We start from the raw sequence: 24,470 nt of genomic DNA, 5'->3' as shown, positions 1-24,470 counted from the left end.
TTTTTTTTTTTAAATCATGTCTTTTGCCAATTCTGTTACATATCCTCGTCTTTGACTTTGACATTCACAGTGATCCATCTATGTTTACTTTTCAAAAATCTTTCAACATTCTAGTCCTCAAGTAGTCCCCTTCCTGGTGGTCCAGCAGCACGGTTTACTCTTTATTTTTTTATATTTAGTCTCTCATTTTACGTAGAAGGGAGAAAAATGTATGCCCTCCAGAAGTCACTTTGAACAAACATATTCCTTAGGAAATATGATTTGGTTACATTTCAGGCAGGAGCCAGGTGAACTGGTTGGTGGGAGCTGTTGTAGGAAAATTGATCAGTAACAAAAGGGCTTTGATCACTCAGAGCAGAAACAATAGGGATAAAAGGGATGGATAGATGCTAGGAGCATTGTCTATTGCACTGATCATAATTATTTATTTTTAGCAGAACTTTCAGGTAACACTCTGTAGGACAAGGCCTGTCATTTAGAAAGGTACGCTGGCACCAGATGTCAGCATGTCTCCCACTTGCCCAGGAACGGAAAAGGTGTCAAGTGGGAGGGTGAGAAGTTTCTTTTCCATGGGAAGTGTTTGTTTGATTGTTACTGAGGAGGAATATGGCTCCTGCTGAGTGGTTTCCTTGGTGTCTAGCAGCATTCACTGAAGAGCACAGTATCTTCCAAAGTATTCATGTCACTTACCCTCATGACGTAGACTGCCTTGAGAATCCCTCTTCTGCTCTTGGTACATGCAGCCTCAAAGGGAATGGCTCCAAATGTCTGAGAGTTTGAACAGATGTTCTTATAAACACACCAGCAATGCTCCAAGGAGTCTCAAACCTGGTTCTAAACATTCACTTGGACAAATTCACAGAAAGGGCAGCTGAGGTTAATGCCTCAGAAATTTGGTTTAAGAGATGTCTAGAGGATTAGGTAGCCTGAAGAACCAAACCACTGGTTTCCAAATTTGCTGTTGGGAATTGCTAGTACCCTACATGTTTATGCTAACAATACAATTTTATTAATGAAGACGTAGGCTATTTATTATTTTTCTAGCTCTGGGACTACTCATTTATAGTTCAGCATGAGTTACTAGCAGGTGATTCAAATAGGAGCAGAATATCTAGTTCCCACAGTGGGATAGGATGTGAAGGGTACACCTGCTGAGACTGTGGACTCAGCACACTGAAGGCGTATGAACTAGTGTTACCCTGAGCCACTTCGGAGAAATCTGGAGATTTCTCTCCCTCCAATTCAAAAGATGTATAACAAGCAGAGGTATCCTTCGATCAGAAACCATGGACAACAGCCCTTTCTTTTTATTTAATTTTTTAATAATTTTTTTCATCTTTAAATTTTTTATTTTAAAATTGTGGGATACAATTCAGGGTTAGGTATACAAATATCCATTGTGCAGGTACCCTTGTTGATGAGGTATGTCCCCCCTTCCCCTGGCAGATTCCCAATACTGCCAATCCCACCTTCCCACACCCTCATACTCCCACAGTTTCCCACTACTGTCAATCCTTTTCTTACAGTATTATGATAGTTGATCAAGGTCCACTTATGAGTGAGAACATGTGATACTCAGTTCTTTGTTTCTGTGAAAAATCACTCAGTATTACAGACTCTAGTTTCATCCAGGTTGCTGCAAAGTTTTTCTTTATGGCTGTGAAATATTCCTTTGTGTATATGTACCACTTTTTAAAAAATCCAGTCCTCTTTTGATGGGCAGCAGGCTGGTTCCATGTTCTTGCTACTGTGAACAATGCTGCGATAAACATACGTGTGCAGGTATCTTTTTTATAGAGTGATTTGAGTTCTTCCGGGTATATTCCCAGTAGGGGGATTGCGGGGTCATATGGAAGGTAGATTTTTAGAACTTTTAGGAATCGCCACACTGTTTTCCACAGAGGCTGTACTAGTTTACACTCCCATCAACAGTGTAGAAGTGTTCCCTTTTCCCCACATTCTCTCCAGCACCTGTTATTTTTTGAGTTATTGATGATGGCTATTCTAATTGGAGTTAGGTGGCATCTCAGTGTGGTTTTAATTTGCATTTCTTTGATGACTAGTGAGGCTGAACATTTTTCATATATTTGTTGGCTGCTTTGTATGTCTTCCTTTGAGAACTGTCTATTCATATCTTTTGCCCATTTGGTAATGGGGCTATTTGCTTTTTTTCTTTTCAGTACATTTGAGTTCCTTGTAGAATCTAGATGTTAGGCCTTTGTCAGACATATAGTTGGCAAATATTTTTTCTCAGTCTGTGGGCTGTCTCCCTGCTCTCTTGAAGGTTTCTTTGGCTTTGCAGAAGCTTGTCAGTTATATAAGGTCCCACTTGTCTATCTTATCTCTTATGGCATGGGCACTTGGGGTTTTGATCAGGAATTGGTTGCCAGTTCCAATTTCCATAAGAGTGTCTCCTGCATTTTCCAAGGTTCTTATAGTTTGAGGTTTGACGTTTAGGTCTCTGATCCATTTAGAGTTGATTTTTGTGTATGGAGATAGATACGGCTCCTGTTTCAATCTTCTGCATGTGGTCAGTTAGTTTTCCCAGCACCATTTACTGAATAGGTTCTCCTCTCCCCAGTGGTTGGTGGTGGAGGCTTTTTTGAAGACGAGTTGGTTGAGAAATTGAGGTTTTGCTTCTGGAATCTCAATTCTATTCCATTAATCTATATACCTGTTCTTGTACCAACACCAGGCTGTTTTGATTATTGTAGCTTTATAATAAAGTTTAAAGTCTGGGAGTGTGATACCTCCTGCTTTGTTTTTTTTGAACAGCCCTTTCTTGGGAGAATTTCTGTGGTAGCCATTTTCATTCCTTGAAGTGACAGAACCTCAGTGTGTGTCTCTTCATGAGTGTACTTTTTTCTGAAATAATATGCTATCATTTTTCTCTTGGCTGACCATGAGGCATTAGGAGTTTAGCCCCTTAAAAAACTAATCTACTTCACGTCATTGTGCAGTATGAGGTGAGTTTTGGATCCCAAACCTCCAAATATATTTCATCTCAGAAAACATGGAATCTACAATCTCATCTTTAAGGAGCTGTTCATTTATTTCAGGGGATTACACCCAATGTGATAGACGCATGGCACATGGGGCTGTTTCCCCACTGCTGAGTGTGGCAGATATCACCAGTCATCATTCATGACATTCATGACATCACCAATGACTCACTCATGACATTCAAGATGTCATCAGTCAGTCACTTATGACATTCTTTCTCACTAAGCCTGTGCTTGGTCTCAGAATACTTCTCGTCTACAGCACTGCAGCCAGCAACCTCCAATCAAGTGTAGTCGGTCTGTGGTCCCTGCTTTTCATTCCTGCCTAATTCACTGTTCTGCTATGACTAAAATCCAAAGAGGAGTAACAGGGACCCTTAATATACGTGTTTCTAATGCACCTTTTTCTCCCCATAAATTGTTTCCAGTGACAGGATGTAGGCAGAGCATCTGGGAGCATTGGGCACCTAAAGAAATCAAGGCACAGAAAGGGGGATGGCAATTGCTAAGAAAATATAGGAACCTGTGCTTATTTCTTAACTTTTGTCAGAACTTGTGGTGGAGAGCACGCTGGGCACATGTGCTCCTGAAGTCACCAGGTACTGAATCTCCATGCCTGATGGTAGATTCAATGTTTTGTGGCTCTGGTGCTCATGGACACTTCTGGAACTTTCTAACTTGCTAGTGTAAGCACAAGATCCAGTGATTCTAACATGAGCCTGGTGGGGTGTAAGAATGCCCATTCACATTTAGAAACCCCATACAAGGGATGTTACTTTAATTAATTTCATGCAAGTTAACCATCTCTAGCCTTGGTCCCAACTTTTGGACACTGAGTAGGTAGCAAATAGATGTCTAAGAAACTCTTAATGGATTACTAAGGTGGTGATAATGATAACAATTATGATCATAGCAACAGTAAACATCTATTTAACATTTATTATGTGTCAGATGCCATGGTAAGTACTTGACATGCATTATCTTGATTAATTCCCACAACAACCTCACAGAATAGGTGCAGTAGTCTCCCCTAAATCATGGGCATTGTGTTTCAAAACCCCCAATGGATGCCTATACTGAAGACAGTGTCATACCCTATGTATGCTATGTTTTTCCCCCTACATATATACCTATGATAAAGTTTAATTTATAAATTAGGCACATTAAGAGATTGACAACAATAACTAACAATAAAATAGAACAATACACTCTAGTCAAAGCTATTATGAATGTGGTCTCTCTCAAAATATCTTATTGTATGTAATATTTTCAGACCACGGTTACTTGCAGGTAGTTGAAACCTTGGAAAGCAAAACTGTGGATAAGAGGATATTACTGTAATATTATTCCTCTGATTTTCAGAATGAGAACATGGAAGATTTAGCAATATTAACCAACATGTCCAAGGTCACAACGCTAGTAAGTGGAAGAGCTCAGATTTGAATGCAGGCCTATGATTCATACTCTGTCGATGGCCATGGTGGAGATTTCTCTCTCTTGTTTTCAATGATGATGGCAATGATAGTAGTGATAGAAGATCTCAGGGAACATTTACTAGTAAGAAGAATCGTAAGCAGGATGGAGTCACTTTATCTTAGGCTCAGGTAACAATATTTTGATACAATTCAACTTCAAGATGGAAAAGCTTGTCTTGATAAACTAAGCTGTTAAATCTGTGACCAAATATTTTAAAGATTGGTAAGTTACTCTGTAAATCATGACTTAACACTGACAGGAGCCAGGTGATGGCTCAGAACAGTAATGGGGTTCATGAATACAGATTATCTCTTTCCCCACTCAGATCAACAAATAAAAGCATAGTTCTATCTTTGACTCCAAGAAAAAGTTTATTTATTTATTTTTAAAAATATAAAAAATGTTCCAGTAAGAAGGAGCAAGGGCTCAATTCATACCTGGGTCCCATTTTCCTGGAAGCATTTTGACATTTTTTAGAAACAGGATTGATTCAGTCCTTTTGACAAACTTGAAGGAAGATAAATCACGCTCTTAAGATTCAGTTTGAAGAGAAAAAAATTCATTTCTCTGTGAAATGCAAATTATACAAATACGGCACTTGATTTAGTTGTTCAGTGGCTCTGAGGGTTGAATTTAGTGGGGGAGGGAAACACTCTATACAGCTTTTTATAGCTGCATGTAACTTGAGTACAAATTTTGCTTTATAACACAGAGAAAGAATTTCTGGAGAGAATCTATACTGGAAGTGCTCTCCTTCCTTGAATATGCCAGAGTTACCATCCAAAAACATGGTTTGGATCACACCACTTCACTCCACAACCCCTCTCACTTCTTCCAGAATGTGGTAAAGCCATTAAGAATGGTCTCTGGCACACAATCTAATGTGGCTGCTTTTAATTTTGTGTTCCTGAGAAAAATAAGTATATCTTTCTTTCCTCTCTTTCTTATATAAGAAGGCAACACAGGTATTGGAAGAGAGGTGTTGTGGGTTTGTTTCCCCCCAAAAGATGTGTTGAAGTCCTAACCCCCAATACCTGTGAATGTGACCTTATTTGTAAATAAGTTCTTTGCAGATTAAGTTATACTGGGTCCTCATCCAATGATTGGCATCCATATAAGAAGAGGAAAATTTGGATACAGAGACAGAAGGGAGAAGGTCATGTGAAGACAAAGGCAGACATTAAAGTGATGCATCTATAAGGCAAAGAATACCATGGACTGCCAGCAACTACCAGAAGCTGGAGAAAGACATGGAACAGATTCTCCCTCAGAACTTCCAAAAGAAATCAAACCTGCCAACTACTTGATTTTGGATTTCTGGCTTCCAGAACTGTGAGAGAATAAATTTCTGTTGTTTTAAACTGTCCAGTTTGTATCAGCTATTCTGTAGCCCTAGAAAGCAAATTGAGGAAGTGAACACTTTTTTTCTTTAAAGATGGGATTGCGTATATCCTGGACTGGAAGGTGAGACCCAGGGGCCCCCCTGTTCTGGGCTTCCTGAATCGGCCAAGACTGCTGAGGAAATGAGTTCCTGTCACAATATCAGTGAGCTGAGGGGCGAATCCACAGACATGTCTACGCTGCTTGGACAAGCTCACAATTTCTAATTCGTCCCTCCTCAGAAGGGGATAAAAATCAACCTTAACCTGAAAAGGCCTTTGAAGAATGTATAGAAATTTATCAGGTAGCCAAAGACAAAAGCATGAAAATGTGAAATAGTATATTGAATTCAGGGAATTTTAAGTAGATCTATTTATGCCAGAGTAGTAATTGCAAGGAATCAGAAATAGGAATATAGATATCAAATATTATATAAGAAATGTACTTTCCAAATTTGACAATTTTTGAACTGGAAAAATGGAAGGTATTTATTTTATTACTCATCCCACAAGAGCTTAAGAAGATCAATTAAGCATATATACCAAAAGCTACTTGGTATATCCTGGAAAATCATTATAAAAGGTTACAACAAAACAACATTGCGGATACAGCTGGCTTCACTGTCAAACAATAGAAAGCTGGAAAGAAACCCAAATTTGTCTACATTAAGGATAGAGGTGAGTTTTCAAAAAGGTCCACTGAGTCGTATTTACAAATGATCCCTTATGCAAGCATCCAGTGATCACTTGAAACTTATGCCTTTCAAGTATAAATATTAACACTGATAGATAAGATCCAGTGAGCTAATGGGTGTATATAGGCATTATAAGCATTTATGAGTCTTATATATTCTATTCTAATCTATTCTAAGTGTGGCTGTGTAAAGTGTAAAATTAAATGTATGCATTTTAAGTTTGTACAGACTCAATAAAAAATTAAGTAATTAAGAATTACAAATATAAAACATAAACATTTAAACAAAAAAGTCAAATGTTGAAAAGCACAGAAGAAAAGCTAATGAAAAATTAGAGGAAGCAAATTATGATAAGACTAAATGGAACTCTATAATGATGAAGATGGACAAAATACACTATATAAGAATAACAGTGTATTTTGGTTGAACATTAGGAAAAGATCAATATGTCAAAGAACTAATTAATTAGACATACTGGTTGCAAATAAATGATGAGATATGATCAACTATGATTGCAATGGACTTTACTCCCACCCAAATTTATATATTGAAATCCTAACCTCTAAGGTGGGGTCTTAGGAAGGTAATTAGGTCATGAGAGTAGAGCCCTCAGGAATTGGATTAGTGCTCTTATAAAAGAAGCCCCAGAGAGTTCTCTCACCCTCTTTCTGCCATGTAAGGCTATAAGAAGAAACCAGTCATCTGCAACCCAAAGAGGGTTCATAAAAACCTGAGTGTGCTGATACTCTGATGTTGGACTTCCAGCCTCCAGAACGGTGAAAAATGAATTTCTGTTTTTTTACAAGTCACCCAATCTATAGTACTTCATTATAGTAACCCAAACAGACTAAACAGACTAAGAAGATAACTATAATGCTGAATATAAGTTATAATGCTGAATGTAAGTTAAGGGATAGGTCAATATCAGCTAAACTTACCAAATACTATCCTAATGAAGTCCCACAGAAATACAAGAAGAAAGATCAAGTGTCTTTGGGGCTGTTGTAATTTCAAGATTTTATACCAGCCCTTATGTCCTAATATGGTTTGATGACCTATGTCCACTCTGATTGGCATCTATTTAGGCTGGTTGTTGTCCATACTGTCCTAGTTGTTAAACCCTTTGACTATCATTTTTGTCTATGACCAGATAACCTGAACTGCTCACTCTTCCCTATGAGATAAGTCGAACAATTTTGAATGTTAGTGCATTTATAGATTTTCCTTCCCTAATTCATCCAAAAGAATCCTCTCACTGCCAATACATTTTCTCTCTACCTAAAAAGGAAAGGATTTTTTGGTTCTCATTGCAGCTGGAAGGCTCAGTTGATCTATGGAATAAAGTGTTGCAGGAAGAAGGAAGGAGAAGAAAGCAAGAGTCTCTAATGCTAGGAGTGGAGAAGTTATTTCTGTCACAGGTTTCCAAGAACCTCTCAGAGTAGCTTTGGGGTATGAAAGAAATAAGAGAGAAAATGGTACTTTAATAAATGTTGCTCTGGACTACATTTCAGTCCACTTATCTACTGAGCAATGTGGAGAAAACTAAAAAGATTTTGAATTATTTTTGTTTATTAAATCAGGCTTCTTATATTTACTAGGTTAGTTGTGATTCACAGACTGCAAAATAATTCCACCATGTAATTTTAGAATATTTCTTGTGTTTTTTCTCAGGCCATACCTTCACCTTGGACTGCTCTTCCTATTCTAAATCCTACCTACTCATTTATTTTAGATGCTAACTCATTCTTGAAGTTTTCTTTAGTTCTTCTCCCCTAGCTAAAACCCCCAAGCAGCCCAAATGGGCACAATCAGTTTCTCTTTTAAAATTTCATGACAATTGACCTTTTCATCCCTCACAGCGATCATCTCCATTGCCTGTGGTGTGCTGCTCAGTTTTCCTGTTGCAGGATAAAGGTTCAGCTTTCAGGGTCTGCTGAGTCAGTTGTCTCTCTGGTAACTGCTTCCAGGTTCATAGAGTTGGCTGCTGTTGTCTCTTTATCCATTGTGCTGTCTTTGTAAATCTATGCCTTTTAAAAAAAATCTTTTTAAAAGTTGGGTTTTGGATAGGTTTTGAGGGAGAGTTTGGTTAGGTGTGGAGGGAGAGTTTAATTTGGGCACTCATGTTACTTTTGCCAGGAGATAAGTTAGTATATAAAAATTTTAAAAGAACAATTTTGTAGAGAAGGGGGCTAGTGTAAGCTTACCTTAAAGCTGAGGCAACAGGCTAAATATTTAAATAGATTCTAAGTGATTCAGAATACCCTACGGTGATAACCTCATGATCAATTAAGTCTTCAGTTTCTTAACAAAATAAAGGCAGGGTGGAGATTGGATTACATGACCTCTGCAATATATTTCTATCTTCAAATTCTATGAATCTTTTTGGTTATTGTGGGGATCCAGGCATTTGTGGGGAGAAGCATCCCATCCTTTCTGAAGTTGAGATTATGGAGGTGCTCAACGGGCTGGGTCAGTCATGTATCTGACCTAGTATGGCTGTACTTGTTGTTTGCATCTCTTCTCCTTCCCAGTATCAACTGGGGAGTCATCTCATCACAATGGCCATTTGCAGACCACAACATAAGCAGCCTTGCAAATAGAAAATGTCCTCACACTGGCTGTGGTATAAACATAAAAAGAAATGTGATTCCCCCTGAGGATGGAATGCCAGCAGGCAGGCTGGAAATCTGCACATGAACAACTGTTCGGTGATCTCCAAACACACTTTGTCCAAACAGCCTCCCAACATGGGTGCCATGTTTATATTCACCATATGGGAAATTAGAACTTCCCTGCCTGATTTCATGGCTGTATATCTCTTGGGAAAGTCTTTTGGATGTCAACCCAGGGTTGGAGCTTTTGAGGAAACTGAACAATAATAGGTTTCTGGTTATTGGAATGAGGTCTTCCAGACTAAACTTGAGCTCGAACTTAGCAGAGAGATTTGACCTCCAAAGGGAAGCAGAAAAAGAATTTGTTAATAAACAAACTGCCAGATTCTGTGAAAGAACACAAAATGGAGCAAATATTAGCTAGAGTTGGTAAGAATTCAGGAAATAGAAATCCAAATTGTTGCTGCCTTCACTAGTTAAAATCACAGATCTTAAAGTCTTCTAGTTCATGCTCTGCCTTCCGATGAAGCCATCCTTAAGCCTATTTCTGCCAAATGATATCTGCCCTCTTTTAAAGATCTTTATGATATAGGCTTTGTCACTTTCCTCATTCAACCATCCATTTAACCAATGTTTGGAACATTCTTTAAATTTACTTCCATTTTTCATTTCTATATTTTATCCTGACTGCCTGTGTTTTAAAGCCACTTCCTCATTCTGTGGCAAGATTTCAGATCTCTATGTAGCTCCTTGTCAGACTTTTGTGGCGTCTGGTGGGTCTGCTTGCCACATTTTCCCAGTCCCAATGCCCCCTAAATCCCTAGATTTACCCAAACTGTTATATCATGGAGACTGTCTTAGGGAGACAGTTATCACTGGGCTAGAAGTTGAGAGACCTTGATGCTAGTCCTTTCTGTATCACTGGCTTAGCAAGACTCCAAGGAATCTACTTAACTTCTGGCCTTGGGTTTGCCATCTGATCAATGAAGTAGGTTAATGAGATCTTAAGTTTTTCCTTCTAGCTCCCTATGATTTCAGATGCTTGGTGGTCTGTTTCCTGGAAGCATAGGAAAGAGGAGTTTGAAACAATAAAGCTTAAAGGAACTGGGATACTAAAGTCTCCTTTCAGGACCTTCCCCCACACTGCGGTTTCCTCATTTTCTCAGAAGAATGACTGAGCTTGTGGTAGGTCAGAGGCTGTGTCCTCTTGTTCTGTGGCTTTTCAAGATTTTATTTATTTATTTATTTACTGAGATAGCATATCACTCTGTTGCCCAGGCTGGAGTGCAGTGGCACAATCATGGCTCATGGCGGGCTTGAATTCCTGGGCTCCAGTGATCCTCCTCTCTCAGCCTCCCAAGTAGCTGTGACTACAGGCATGTGCCACCACATCCACCTAATTTCAAGATTTTAGGTGACACTGATAAAAAGAGAATAAAGTCATGAAGTCATAAGCGATGAAGTAGCTTGCAAAGGCTATCAAAGACATTGCTCTAATAAAAATCATTCATTCTCCATCTATGAGTTGTAGGGTTGAAACTTTAACAAAGGAGTGAATTTGTTTGTCAGTCAGTCTTCACTTGTAGCATATTTTCATTCTGTGAGGTGATCTCAGGAGATCAAACTCTTCTTTGAAACATATTTTGTTATGACCATATTTATTATTACTTATCTTTCCATGGGTTTCTATCTTATCTTGCCAAGAGACAGGTTAAGACACAAAGATAGTCTTTGTATAGCCTACTCTTTTGTGTATGCTAAGTGGTGTGATAAAGTGCTTGGTGAAGTTTGAGATAGATTATCAATGAACTGGATTATATAGAAAATATTTTTCTGAGACTTCTTTAATATGATCTCAATCCTTAAATATGCCTGGAAAGTTAATCTGTGAAATTTTTTTATTACCTTTATAGATGGCCTAGGCTCATCAACATGTAAGATACTTACCCACCTAGCTCATAGGTTTTCTTTTTGGTTGTTGTTGGTGTTTGGAAAGTGGGAGACACACTGTGGGATTCATTGGCATAGCATGTAGAGGACACTCTGATACCCTGTAAACCTTTATAAAATGTAAGGCATCACTACTGTACCAGAATTAGGGTGGTTCAGTCATCCTGTCCTGTGAGCAATGCCACCGTGTAGGCAGGATCCTTACCTGTTCTGGAATATACTACGTTCCTACCACAGCTGCCTCCACCTTCTTGCAAGTGTATTTGTCCATGGTTCTCAGCACTGATCTGAAACAAGTCTGAAAGGGTGGCAGGGGCCTACCTTCACACTTGAGCAGGAAGAAGTCCATGCTGTGGCTGAAAGAAGCACTGAAGTAAGTGCAGTTCTCAACCAGGTCACAGGAGAGGCACTGCCTGTTGAAGTTCCCCACCGTGTTGGCACTGAAAGAGCAGAGACGCAGGGTGTGAAGGGAGGTGAAGAGGACTCCACCGCAGCGATCCCAGTCCTTGTTTCCTGGCTGGGTTCTCTGAACTGACTGGCTTCTCCCCTATAAGGTGTTCTTTTAGGCCCTGCTGCCCACCCGTGGGCCTTTCTCCTTCAGTCTCCCTGCTACAGCTCCTGCGAACACCTAGCTCCATTTCCATCTTCCCCAGGAAGCCCTCCCTAACAAGTGGATCCCTCCTGCTCTCAAGGACTCTCAGCACCTTTGCTTCCGGGGTGGAATATACAAGGACATCTATGCTGCTTTATCCAGGCTCTGTGCATTGTTTGATGTGAGGAGCATCTAGTTGTTTTGCATTAAGATCTAGTACTTTATATCCATGTGTCCTATCTCTCTCAGTGAACAGTTAGCAATCTGAGAAGTAGATAGGTTTACATATCTTTGAATTCTCTCAGAGCACCAAACACTGGCATATGACAAAGCAGGGACTCCATCAACACCAGCTGACTTTAACTCTGGCTGCTTTCAAAAACCGATTCTTCTGACAGGTTGAAACAGCGGCGATATCACTTATCACTCAGCGGAGAAACTGATTTGAAGATGTCACCCAGGGCCACTCTAATCAGTATAATTTCAGGCCAAGAAGGCCTACAATGTGTTCCCCTAAATGGAAATATCTTGAAATACCCAATATAACTGGAATAGATTCTTTTTTTTTTTTTTGAGTTGGAGTCTCACTCTGTCGCCCAGACTGCAGTGCAGCGGCTGCTCCCGGCCACCGCAGCCTCTACCTGCTGGGCTCCGGCGATCCTTCCGCCTCAGCCTTCCGAGTAGCCGGAATTACAGGCATGCGCCACCACGCCCGGCTGATTTTTTGATTTATTGTAGAGATGAGATCTCGCTGCCCAGGTGGGTCTCGAACCCGTGGGCTCAGGCAATCCACTCACCTCAGCCTCCCAAAGGTATGTGATTACAGGCTGAGCCACCGAACCCGGCTAGAATAGATTCTTATCTGAACATTTTACTCAGGAAGGGTTCCCTCTAACTGTAGGTTCCAATATGAAGCCTGTCTTTTCAAAAGTAAAGACATTTCACAGGAGAGAGAAGATAACCTCCTTATACTATAAGTTAGAAGAAAGGGTTAGCAGGCTGCCTAAGCACTTTCTTATTAATTGGTGACATGACTGATTTCAATTTTTCTAGTAGATATGCAGCAATAAAAAGTCTATAGAGGGAAGCAAATCTGGGTCTCCTCCCTCCTCCTGGGCCCCTCATGCTGGTTTTCAGACTCTCAGCATAGATGCCAGTGGGAGTAAGGGGCCAACAGGTTTTGGTCCAATCCAGACTATGTGTCACTGGTCTTAAACCTTAAGTCTACACTGAGAGGCACTTTCTTCAGCAGGCAATGTACATTCAGGCAGCAGTCATTTGTGGCCCTCCTTCTAGTCTAGAAGGCACTGTGAAGGTAGCAGGCTGCCCCTTCTTTACCTCTTTGACACTGGAAGGAAGCTCCAGGGCTAATCTCGCTCCAGAACCAAGCTTTTTTGGGGGGAGAACAGTAACTGAAGCAGATGACAAGATTGAATGCTAAAGAAGCCGCCTCCAGGATTCAGAGCGCAGTCACCCCTGCCTTCTTTGAGATTATGAAGCTTGTCCAAAGTTGCATCATGAACGAGCAGCAGAGCTCAGACAGCAGTGCCAGCCTCCTCACCCTGGTCTGCTGGTGGATTTCCAAACCAGACTTTGTGTCCTTATAACAACCCAGGTGGGCTTACTTCCTATAAGCTGACATTTGAATGTAGGTGAAAAAGAAAGACTGGTACAAGTCCATTGGTTATCAAAAGAGGAAAATAAGTGTGTGTGTGGGGTGTGTGTGGGGGGGGGAAGGGGGACTCAATTTAAAAAAAAACAATAAAAAATTAAAGATTCAAATGTAGTGGCCTCAGCAAGCTTCGTTATTTTTCTCTACTTTATAGCTACATCTTGGTGGTAGGATCTTTCTTCACTGCCTCCCTCCTGAAATGCTGAAAAAATAAATTCTGCAAAGCCCAGAAGTCTTCCTAAGGGGGAGAGTCCCTGTGTGCAGGGAAGCCAAAGTTACCTGTAGAGATGTCGTCTCCGAGGCATGTCTTCCGTGCTCAGGAAGTAGCTGCAAAATATTCAAGGTGAACAGGGTTAGTTTGCATGTCTGCATTTCACATTCCTCACTTTACCTTTCCAGATACCCCTCAGGGACTGCCACTATTCCGTGGCCCACAGGGAGCAATTATCCCACTTGGATCTAGCTACATCTGTAGCAAGAGCAGGGGATGGCAAGATATCTAAGGGCTGAGGGTCACACCAGTGCGGATATTACTGGTCCCAGGTACCTCTTGCACTGGCCTTCACATCAGAGCCAGAGGATACTGTTACAGGGGGTGATGCACTTGGATTTGGATGTGGGCATTTCTTTACAAAAATGTTAATCTTCTGAATGACAGGAACTTTTGAATACAAGCCTAGAGAACCTGACCAATAAATACTTGCTGATTGATTTACACGTATAACACCCAGTGCAGAAACCTTGGCTCTTATCACCTGAGCAGGGAGGCTAAATACATCACTGGAAAGTACTTGGGCCTGGACTCCCATCCTCTGAGTTGCATCCACCTGTTGCCAACTGACTTTCCTGAAGTAAATTACTTAATTTCTTTTTGTCTTAGTTTATTTATTCTTAAGATGGGGAAAGCAATAAGCGTACCTCATGGAACTGTTGTATTAAGTGAGATAATGCTTGTAAAGTACTTGGAGTAATACTTGGAACGAGTGCAGACTCAATAAGTATCAGTCCTATGGCTGCCACGACAACTGAAGTGTTTCACCTCACAGTTCAGGCTGCAAGCTTAGCTTCATCATTGGCATTCTGCAGCTTTGGAAGTTGGGCTGTTAAGATAGGGATCTATGACATATTTTCAGGAAGAAACTAAGAGCTAGTGATATCACCTAGGAAGAAAAGATGAAGCCCCCTGTGCTCCTGCACTCTGTGATTATAATTCAACTAAAAATAGCAAATGTGTCCCATTAGCCAGTAAGGCGGGTTCCTACTTACATCTTATTCCGCTTCTCATCATAGGACAGGATCTTGGTCACGTCCCAGTCCCCAGAAGTGATGGACTGGATGTTGTCGTTGCTGCTGTTGGGCTGAAACACACAGACAAGACATCAGGAACAGAGAACCAGCCCCAGCGTGGCTTTTTAGCCTTGAGCCATTTTAGACACCAGGCAACATTTTCCGTGGGAAATGCTGCCTGTCCCCTCCTGCCTGTTCCTGTCTTCATGAGTCTCCACCAACCACCCCCAACCCTGAATGTCAGTGATGAGGAATAGCCCACAGTCCTCTTCCGTGGAGCTCTACACTTGGTATCTTGACCATCAGTTCCTCCAACCGCAATAGCAATAGAAGTATCTTATGAAAGGAATTGACGCTTTGTAAGCTGCTGCTATTGTGCCTCTTATGTTTGTATATCTAATGAGTGGAGTCATTACTCTAGGGGGACTGAAGGTAGAGGAAAGAGAAATGTGGGGAAGTGGATGAAATTGGGCAAGAAGATAGAAAGAACAAAGGGAGGGACACTTGGGCTCTTCTGCCATTTTCTGCTGTCGTTGATCCGTATTCTTGAGCAATGCATGTTCCGCATACACAGTCTCTCCATACGTGCCTCCCAGAGCTAAGGAGAATAATTACAACCATAAATCACAACAGAGGGGGAGAGGAGAGGAGGGACCATGTTGGCAGGAGCGATGTTTCTGGCAGTGATTTGACCAGGGTGTGGAGGTGCCAGGTGCAGCCCTGGCAGCAGGTGCCCTGGGAGGCAGGTGCAGACCCCATGGAGATTAAGCTAGGTGAGGGAGCCCAGGCAAATACCCTGGGGACTGGAGACATAGGAGTCAGAGGAAAGGGCAGAACCTCGATGGGCAGAGCATGTGTGAGATGCTGGGAGTTTGAAGTGTATTCAGGAAGGCTATGGGGGCCTAAGGGGCTCCTAGGGATGGGTTGGAGGGGGTGCCTCCTGGGTGGTGGCAGGAGGGCTGCTTCCTGTTGGAAGTTTTGGTAGGGTTTTCGGTAAATGCTGTCTTCTTGGACAAATTCAGAGACTGGGAGTCAAACGAACACAGATAAATTTTTTAAAAATCTTAATTGAAGTGCTCTGAAATGAAAAAAAAAAAAACATAGGAATGTGGGGCTTTAGAGTAAAGACCATAGGAATAAACAAATGACATTCTATAAGCCATGTAATTAAATGAATTGAGAACAAGCAATTCTGTACCCAAGACTCTGAACAGATGTTATTTCCATCACAGGAGCTATGGCAGCCTCTACCCTTATTCCATCAAAGCTGCTCTTGGGTGGGAAAGTCTTGAAATTTTTCTTCTGAAATTGCCTTTTGGGCCACATCATAAATATGAGACTTTTGCTTTATATCCACCAATTTTTTTTTTTTTTTGAGTTGGAGTCTCACTCTGTCGCCCAGACTGGAGTGCGGTGGCTGCTCCCGGCCACCGCAGCTTCCACCTGCTGGGCTCTGGCGATCCTTCCGCCTCAGCCTTTTAAGTAGCCGGAATTACAGGCATGCGCTACCATGCCCGGCTTATTTTTTGATTTATTGTAGAGATGAGGTTTCGCTGCCCAGGTGGGTCTCGAACCCGCGGGCTCAGGCAATCCACTCACCTCAGCCTCCCAAAGGTGCGGGATTACAGGCTGAGCCACCGAGCCCGGCCCACCAAATATTTTTGATTGACCTTTTTTTTTTTGAGATCAAATTTCACTCACATACCCTGGTTCCGAATAACTTTAGACTGCTGTCACAGCACCTTCCACACGTGGAGGGTGGGTCTGTGGCCATGAGGAACTTCAAGGACGTGGCCTCCATCCCCTGTCTTCTTTTTCAGGACAGAGTTCCCCAGAAGTCAGAGCCATGGCAGCACCCTCCTGCAGGCGTGAGGCTGCCTGGGGTGACCTCTGCAGGGGACTGTATCCTCTGAATGTCTACTTTTGCTTCTAAATTCACATATATTAATCTCTGACATTCTTTGCTCAGGCATGCTCTGCTTCTAACTTGCCAGACCACTGAGTCCAGTGTGTGATGATTGGTAGCGGCCGCATGATAAAACAAGTGGAGGTGGGCAGCTTGCGAGACCGGACTCATGAGGAACCATGATTGCATGGAGCCCAGCCTCAAGGAAGGGAGTGTGTTAGGGAACCCCCCCTCCCCCAAGAGAGGGAGGTGGAAAGGGAAGAGGCACAGAAAGTTCTTGGCTTTATGCTGAACAAGGAACTCCAGAGTCTCCACTGATATTGCCACAAGTGCCATTTGCATTCTCAAGTGTTAACAGAAAGAGCAAAGCTCGCCCCAGGCCCTGATCAGACCTTCTTGACTCTCACAAGTATCATGTTCTGCCCTGCCTTGGGGACTGACCTTTGGCTTCCAGTGTCCCGAGGGGCCTTCAGGATCCTTGAAAATAACAAGTGTGCCCAGCCAGCACTAGAGGCTGTCACCAACACAGGGAACAGTTTTGGAAACTAGCAGGATTTACCTGGGAGGAGGACACTGTAATGTGATAGAACTTTCCTCGTCCTCCCTGAGGGATGGCTCTGACAAAGAAAAACTTTCGACCATCCTTGGAGAACACTGGCTCTTCATTCTGTGGACAAAAGCAATGGATGAAACTGCTACAGAAACTTCATTTTGTTTTGAAGAGGTTGAATCTGGATAAAATACACCCCAAGACACATTTTCTATGTAATTCCTAATGAGAGATACAGTTGAAGAATAAGTCCTGGGTGGGGCCTTTTCCTTTTTCCTTGGGAATCATGAGCCAAATGCTATGTTTTCTAAAACAAGAGGAATAATGAAGAAGCCTCAGCAGAGGCAGATAATAAGGCATCCCTTAGCCTATAAAGCGCCAATAAAAAGAAACGGCCATGTGTGCACACCAACTCACTGGAGTGAACAAGAATTTGGCTCTCAGAAAGCACAGAGGAGTGCCTCCCCCTCAAATTGTTGTCCATTGAAGCCAGCATGTATTGTGAAATTTATCCAGTGGCATTTATTATATATCAAAAAGAACATAATTCCAAACAATCACAGACCTGATTTTGCCTTAAAAATGAATTTTATTCTTGCAGTCTGTCTTTCGTTCTTATTTAATAAAATCTATCTGAATAGCTCACCAAGAAGACAAGAAAATAAAAGAAAAGAAGAACAAGGATATTTCTATATATTCTAAAATGTAGATAAGAGGAAAAAGCATTCCCGGGACTCACTCTACCCAGGAAATTTCATGGACTAGATGCCAACATTTGCTTGGAATGACTGTCACATTTCCTGGAAGCAAAATCAGCATCCTCCAGCTTTCTTTGGGGGAAGGAGTTCCAGGCTGGACGATGAGCATGTGTTGCCCCCATCTCCACCTGGTCCCCTGGACATCAAGCAGCAAGTCGCTCAGTTTCCACCAGCATTGCAGGTTGGTTATTGCTTTGATGGGTGAAAAGGAATTCGGTTACAGCAGCATCTCGGCCTCTCGGAAGCTCAAGTTTGCAAGTTTCCATCCGTGAACAACTATTAGTAGGCCATGACATACATTTTCTGATTCAAGGAGCTCCACGCAAATTCAGGGATGAGAACAAACGGTAAATAGACCCCAGCTGGCATGAGGAAAACTCATTTCCCTGCAGTGAATGAACACAGGCGGATACGATATGCCCAGAGAAACAAACTGACATGTGATTAAAATGACATTTAATCTTCATGAATATTTGCAATAAAACGAAACCTTTAATCTGCAAATATTTATTTTTCTATTTAGAGGTGGGAGCATGGTATTTAAAAGTAGAGAGAATGGAAAGACCAGTGGTTAATTTGGCTTTTTAAACGTCCTACTATTTGCTGACTGCAGGATGGATATGGCAATATTCCCTCAGTTTTCTGAGGGAAATGTTTGCATGTCTGGCAGAGGAAAATACTCTACATAAATGTAATAAATTATTAATTCTGGCCAGAAGCATTGTTTTTTATAATGAGAAGGCCTTCACCATTTAACCATCTTTACATGGTATCACAGAAATATCCCTGGGGACACAGTGGAAGGCGCTGGCCTTTGACCCTTGATGAGATTTGGTTTTCCATGTAGGATGTGTATTTTTGTGACATGGAGCAGTGGTTTTTGACTAGGGGAACTGGATTTTTATCCTGGTTGTCTCTCATTGGCTTTTGAGGGAAACATTTCCAGTCTCTCTGGATAACCAAAATTTGTCATTCACAATGCCTGATTTCTACAACTGCATTGTGGATCTGTGAGGAATGAAGTCTTTTCACTGATTAGAGACTGTGAGTTATTTGTGGCATTTCTGCTCGTTCTTCCCATGGTTCAGATGTACTCATCTTGTTCAACTCCTCCCCCCACATTTTGAAATCACAAATCCAAAATCCTGGTTAAAGAAGAAAGGCAGCCAGAAATTGATCCATAGAAGTGACACTTCAGTCAAGATGGAAGGTTCTACACCAAATAGTGACGGCATTGGTAGAGGCCCCCTATGTGTCTGTGTCAGGACTGACTTTGCACAATCAGTGCGGTGATGATGGGGTATGTGTGCTGAAACAGAGGGGTTTGCCTGTTTCTCTGAATATTCCCAGAGGAGAGGGAGTGGCTGGTCTTCAAACACACACCTTTGCCTCTTCCTTTGGCTCACGAGAAATCTCTGTGGGAATCCAGGCAGAGGACTCTAGGAAAGGGATGGGTAGAGGGGGAGCTGGACGGCTCAGAGAATGTAAAATGGGCAGGATCACTGCAGCTCGCCTCCGTTCCGGCAATGGGAAAAATGGGTGACCTGAGCAACAGAAGTCCCTGAGGTCTTCAGGACTTTCTAAATTCCGGTCACGCTTTTTTGACCCACTTGAGATGCATGGGTAGAGGGCACGTGGCCTCAGTGTGTGTCTTCCTCACTCATTCTTGCTGGTCTCTGATGAGAAACACTCCAAGATCCACCTGAAGTGGCAGTCGGCAGTTTCATGGGCAACAGATGGCAGGCCCATCCTTAAATAAGTTCCTAAGCTGCTCTCCAGGACCCCATCAAATCTTAAAGGATGCAGAAACACTACAGATTAATTTTGAAAAATAGTGTCCATGAATTCCTTTCTCAAAAAAGAAGTGTCATGAGAAGTTGTTTGAAGTTGGATTTTCCTGCAGACCATAGAGCTCTTACCATAACAATTACAGACTCTACAGGGTGTTCGGATATATCACGACCTCCTTGTCACGGCCATAGGTGGGTGGACCTAACTTGGCGATACCGATGCAACTATGACTCGTGGGCCAATCTGATCTCCAAGGAAACATGTCTGTCATAGAGCATTACCTTTCCAATCCAAGACAGCATTGCACATTTTTGAGTAGCTATTTAAAAAATGTTAACTGTGTGCTTAGTAAATGCTTTAAAGTTCACATTTAAATTATTATTATTATTATTATTGAGTTGGGGGGGGGTCTCATGCTGTCACCCAGGCTGGAGTGCAGTGATACAATCATGGCTCATTGCAGCCTTGACCTCCTGGGCTCAGGCGATCCTTCCACTTCAGTCTCCTGAGTAGCAGGGACTACAAGTGCACGCCTCTATGCCCGGCAAATTTTTTTATTGTTTGTAGAGACAAGGTCTCACTATGTTGCCCAGGCTGGTCTCAAACTCCTGGGTTCAAGCAATTCTCTCACCTTGGCCTTCCAAACTGATGCAACTACAGGCATGAGCCACTGCACCCAGCCCTGTGAGAATTATTTTAATGTAGGCTTCTTTTAAAGTGTTGACTTGATTTTGCTTGGAAAGACCTGGTTTCCTGTATCCCATTTAGGTTTTCTACTATGTGCTTGGGTAGGTGTTCTCACATAGACAATGAGATATACAATCAATCAATGCACAAAAATCCTGCTGGTGATCTTGGGTCTGTGGCCACTCTGCAGAGCTGATGTCTAAGCAATGGAGGATGGATTTATGGCCCCTGACTGGCCCCTGAGACCACATACTCTGCTGTCCATCCAGAGGACCAAACCACAGGTGGCCACCCAGGAAGCTAGCATGCCCCCCTTGCCCCGTGGTAATGTGTCTCCAGGGGATGGGGAAGCAAGTGGGTAACTCAATCCCACTTTCCAATAGCTTCCATGCCTCCTAGTAAGGAAACTCGGCTGGCATGTTCTCACTCATAAGTGAGCCTTGATCACTGGCCACATGAGTACAAGGGTGGGATCAGCAGACACAGGACACTGCTCTGGGAGGGAGGCAGGGAGGAGAAAGGGAGGACGTGGGGCAACGTGGGGCAACACACTGGGTACCAGGTCCACTATCAGGGGAGAGAGGGCCAGCTAGAAGCCCAAACTTCACCTGTATGCAACTTACTTATGTGGTAAATCCTCATTTGTACCCCCTCAACTAAAATAAAATGAAATAAAATAAGATATAAAATAAAAAACGTGGCTGGACTTCTCACCTCCTCCTGTTCAAATACAAACACTGCCCTGGCAGAAGGCTACCTGCTCTGAGCCCACCACACTATTCCTGGCTCCCTTCCCACCAATGTCCAAACATTTAAACGCTGTTTCTGAACATAGTTGAGGACTATGTTTCCTACACTTTGGAATTTCTGTGCACATCTCATCTCCCTGTCTATCTAAGTGATTCATTTTTCAGAAAAAAATTGAGACAAATTCCCATCACATAAAACATTTTAATAAACATGAACAATTCAGTGGCATTTAGTACGTTCACAAAGGTTGCAACTACCATCTCCATCTAGTTCTCAGACATTTCCATCACCCCAATTTCACACTCAGCATCTATTAAGGCACTGTTCCCCACATTCCTCTCCCCCAAGTCCCTGGCAACTGTCAATCAGCTTTCTGTTTCTACAGATTTATTTATTTTGGATACTTAATAAAAATACAATGGGTGGCCTTCTGTGTCTGCTCTTAGCTGCACTGTTCACCACAGCCAAAAGGTAGAAACAAATGAAAAGTCCATCAACAGATGAACAGACTGTGGTATATACTATAATGAAATATTATTCAGTCACAAAAAGGAATGCAGTTCTGACCCATACCACAACTTATGCTTGGTGGGAGAAACGGACTCATTTTTGAAATCCGCAAAGTCTAGCATGGGACTTGGGAAGGTACACAGACATCTACTGAACACATTACTAGATAATAGAGTTTTGAAACATGATCCTTTCATTACAATCTCTCTGACATTTTGTCGGATATGAGATGAACATCATAACATTATTTTTTATATTTATGCCATATGTTTGGTCCAGGTGGCATTCAATAACTTTCCAGCTTGCTAATATTTTAGGGCTTCCAAGTCCTCTCTCACACTTGATGTCTTCTTGTCTTGGACTTGGCACCCAGACTGGGATACAGGATAACAAAAATGACCATATGGAGCCAATCCTCTTTTGAATAAGATTGATCACGGAGCAGGAAAAGGATATATTTAAAAGTTACTGTGCCTACTGGTGAAGTGACACCCCTGAGAGAATTAGATTGCAAATTCTACTGACAGAAGCAGCAGCACAGCAATTGGAGGGCTGGAATGTTTTTGGAGAACCACTGTTGATAGCTATACTGCCCTGTTCTAGTTATTTTCTATAAATAGAATGTATATCAATAAGAAGCATTCTCAAGTGTGGTTTGACTTTTCCCATAGTATTTTAAGACCATTTTCATGCCAATAGGTAAGATAAGACTGAAGTAAATTTCTAGAACTTTCCCCCTTCTTTTAAATGTCAGAGTATGGAATGTGATAAAAATAATTGAAGAAAGAAACTATCAGGGCCGAGGTTTTATTTTTTGTGTCAAGTTTAATTTTTTAAAAAGACATTTAGTCTCAGAGTGATTTACCTAGCTTCTCCTGATTGCTCTTAATCTCATGTTCATAGAGTCTATTTAACTTGCATCTTTGTCTGAGTTAGGGATGAATGATCCCTGGAGATGGTTTTCAAGTCATGTCCCTGAGGAAGAATTCTGTAGAATCACCAAGGAATCTACTTCAAAGGGGACATCAACAAAACCACCCCTGGGAATAAAGAGGAATATCCACAGCTCTTTCATTTCTTTTACCATGGTAGATTATGTCAAGGCAACTTTTATGGATTCATCTTTTTTTTTTTTTTAAAAGTCGGGCTTTCACTCTGTTACCCGGGCTGGAGTGCACTGGCATGAACACGGCTCACCTCAGTCATAGCCTCGGCCTCCTAGGTTCAGGTGATCCTTCCTCCTTGGCCTCCCAAATAGCTGGAAACGGGGTTAATTCAAAAATTTTTTTTTGTAGAGACAAGGTCTGACTATGTTGCCTAGGCTCGTCTTGAACTCTTGGGCTCAAACAATACTCCTGCCTTAGCCTCCCAAAGTGCTGGAATTACAGCATGAGCCACTGCACCTGACCATATTCATCAGTTTGAATTCACCAAAGGGATGTCATTGAGCTGAGAGATGAGGTCTCACCAAACATTCTATGTTCTGGAGAGCAATAATTTCCAAACTCCCTTCTCTGGAACTCTGAAGTTCTCCAGAAGTGCCTCAGCGGCTGCCCAGGAAAACAGAGGTAACGTTTACCAGAACCACAAACATTCATCTGCTCCTTTTTGAGAAATCCTGTATGGCTGAGTTTGAGGAATTGTTCTGCTGTTGTCAAAACTCTGAGAGTCACCCCTAGGATGAATCAGGTGGAGGGGACAACGGGGGCCCACGTATGGAGTAGTTACCTGTCTATGGAGCCAGGCTTCACTTTCATCCTCGTGTTTCTGAAATGAAATAAGAACATTAGACAAGAGGGCTTTTGTTGTGGTTGTTTGGTTTTGTTTTTTGCATGTAGTGTGTCTGTGACCAACAGTGTAGAAAACAACTTGGCTTCAATTATGTGGAAGCTGCCCAAGCCCAGAACAGCTGTTTCGCTGCTCTGGCAGGAGGTAATCCTTGGCTCTCCTCTTTGTCTCATATGTGGCTCAGAGCCAAACACAAGTGTTCTCAAATTAGAGAAATGCCACCATCCCTAACAATGGGGACAAGTCCTGTGGGGGGGGCAGGAATCCTCTGAAGGAAGATGGCGCTTCTACCATGTGGTCATTACTGCCCAGGTATGTGGCCATCTAAAGACAAGCCCCAGGCACTACATCGTGCTGGGAAGTCGTGTGCAGGCACGTGGGTGTGGACATTGTCAAAGTCTATTTTGTAACTCTGAGTAACAATACTGCTAGACCAACACTCTTTATTTATTTATTTATTTATTTATTTTTATTTTTTGAGTTGGAGTCTCACTCTGTCACCCAGACTGGAGTGCAGTGGCCAACCCTCTTTAAAAGGAGCTAATACATATATAAAAAGTATATCTCACAGCATTGTGTGGAAGGATGCTCAAAGAAAACCAAAACAAACCCTCAAACACCAAGGTCTGGCTGTTCAGCACACTACATCATTCTGAGGTTCTGTGAGCCTGTCACTGCTGCTGATCTGACCTCCAGACACCTTCAGCACTTCTCTCCATGGGCTGTTGGCAGGAAGCAGCATCTTTAGCTGACATACTTAGATCAGGGGTTATTCCCAGCTGCTCACCCGGGTACTCACTCTTTCCTCCCTTCCTCTCAAGCAAGCCCATCAGAATAACCTGGAATCTGCTCTAGGTTATTTACAAGTCAGGCAAATCACAGACCATCCTGAGGATGTCAATTTTAGAAACAGATCATTGTGACTCACCTCCAAACCACACTTAGATAACACAGCGTGAAAGCCGCTGTCATAGAGGTCTCACAAGTCACAATAAATACAGGTAAGCAAATCTTTCCTTCCTAGTCAGAAAATAAATATCAGGGTCAAAAAAGAGTTGCCGAAAG

At 42.1% G+C, this 24,470-nt stretch overlaps 1 protein-coding gene across 1 annotated transcript in view; it reads right to left on the bottom strand.

The window, feature by feature from the left end:
• Nucleotides 1-690: 690 nt before the first annotated feature.
• The window catches only part of LOC103255904 (dipeptidyl aminopeptidase-like protein 6), a gene marked incomplete at both ends in the record, with an annotated part of 85,065 nt that continues 61,285 nt past the window's right edge, over nucleotides 691-24,470 (bottom strand). Inside the window, 7 exons of the mRNA XM_021710353.1 lie at nucleotides 691-768; nucleotides 3,404-3,469; nucleotides 11,347-11,554; nucleotides 13,658-13,705; nucleotides 14,645-14,736; nucleotides 17,131-17,238; nucleotides 23,346-23,384. Of these exons, the coding sequence (XP_021566028.1) occupies nucleotides 691-768; nucleotides 3,404-3,469; nucleotides 11,347-11,554; nucleotides 13,658-13,705; nucleotides 14,645-14,736; nucleotides 17,131-17,238; nucleotides 23,346-23,384 (639 nt within the window). The remainder of the gene's footprint in view (nucleotides 769-3,403; nucleotides 3,470-11,346; nucleotides 11,555-13,657; nucleotides 13,706-14,644; nucleotides 14,737-17,130; nucleotides 17,239-23,345; nucleotides 23,385-24,470) is intronic.

The sequence above is a fragment of the Carlito syrichta genome, unplaced genomic scaffold, assembly GCF_000164805.1.
Source record: "Carlito syrichta isolate Samal-C Ts95f unplaced genomic scaffold, Tarsius_syrichta-2.0.1 Scaffold288683, whole genome shotgun sequence".
Classification (NCBI taxonomy): Eukaryota; Metazoa; Chordata; class Mammalia; order Primates; family Tarsiidae; genus Carlito; species Carlito syrichta.
Note: the sequence above shows the minus strand (reverse complement) of the source record. Positions and strands in the feature narration are given on the sequence as shown.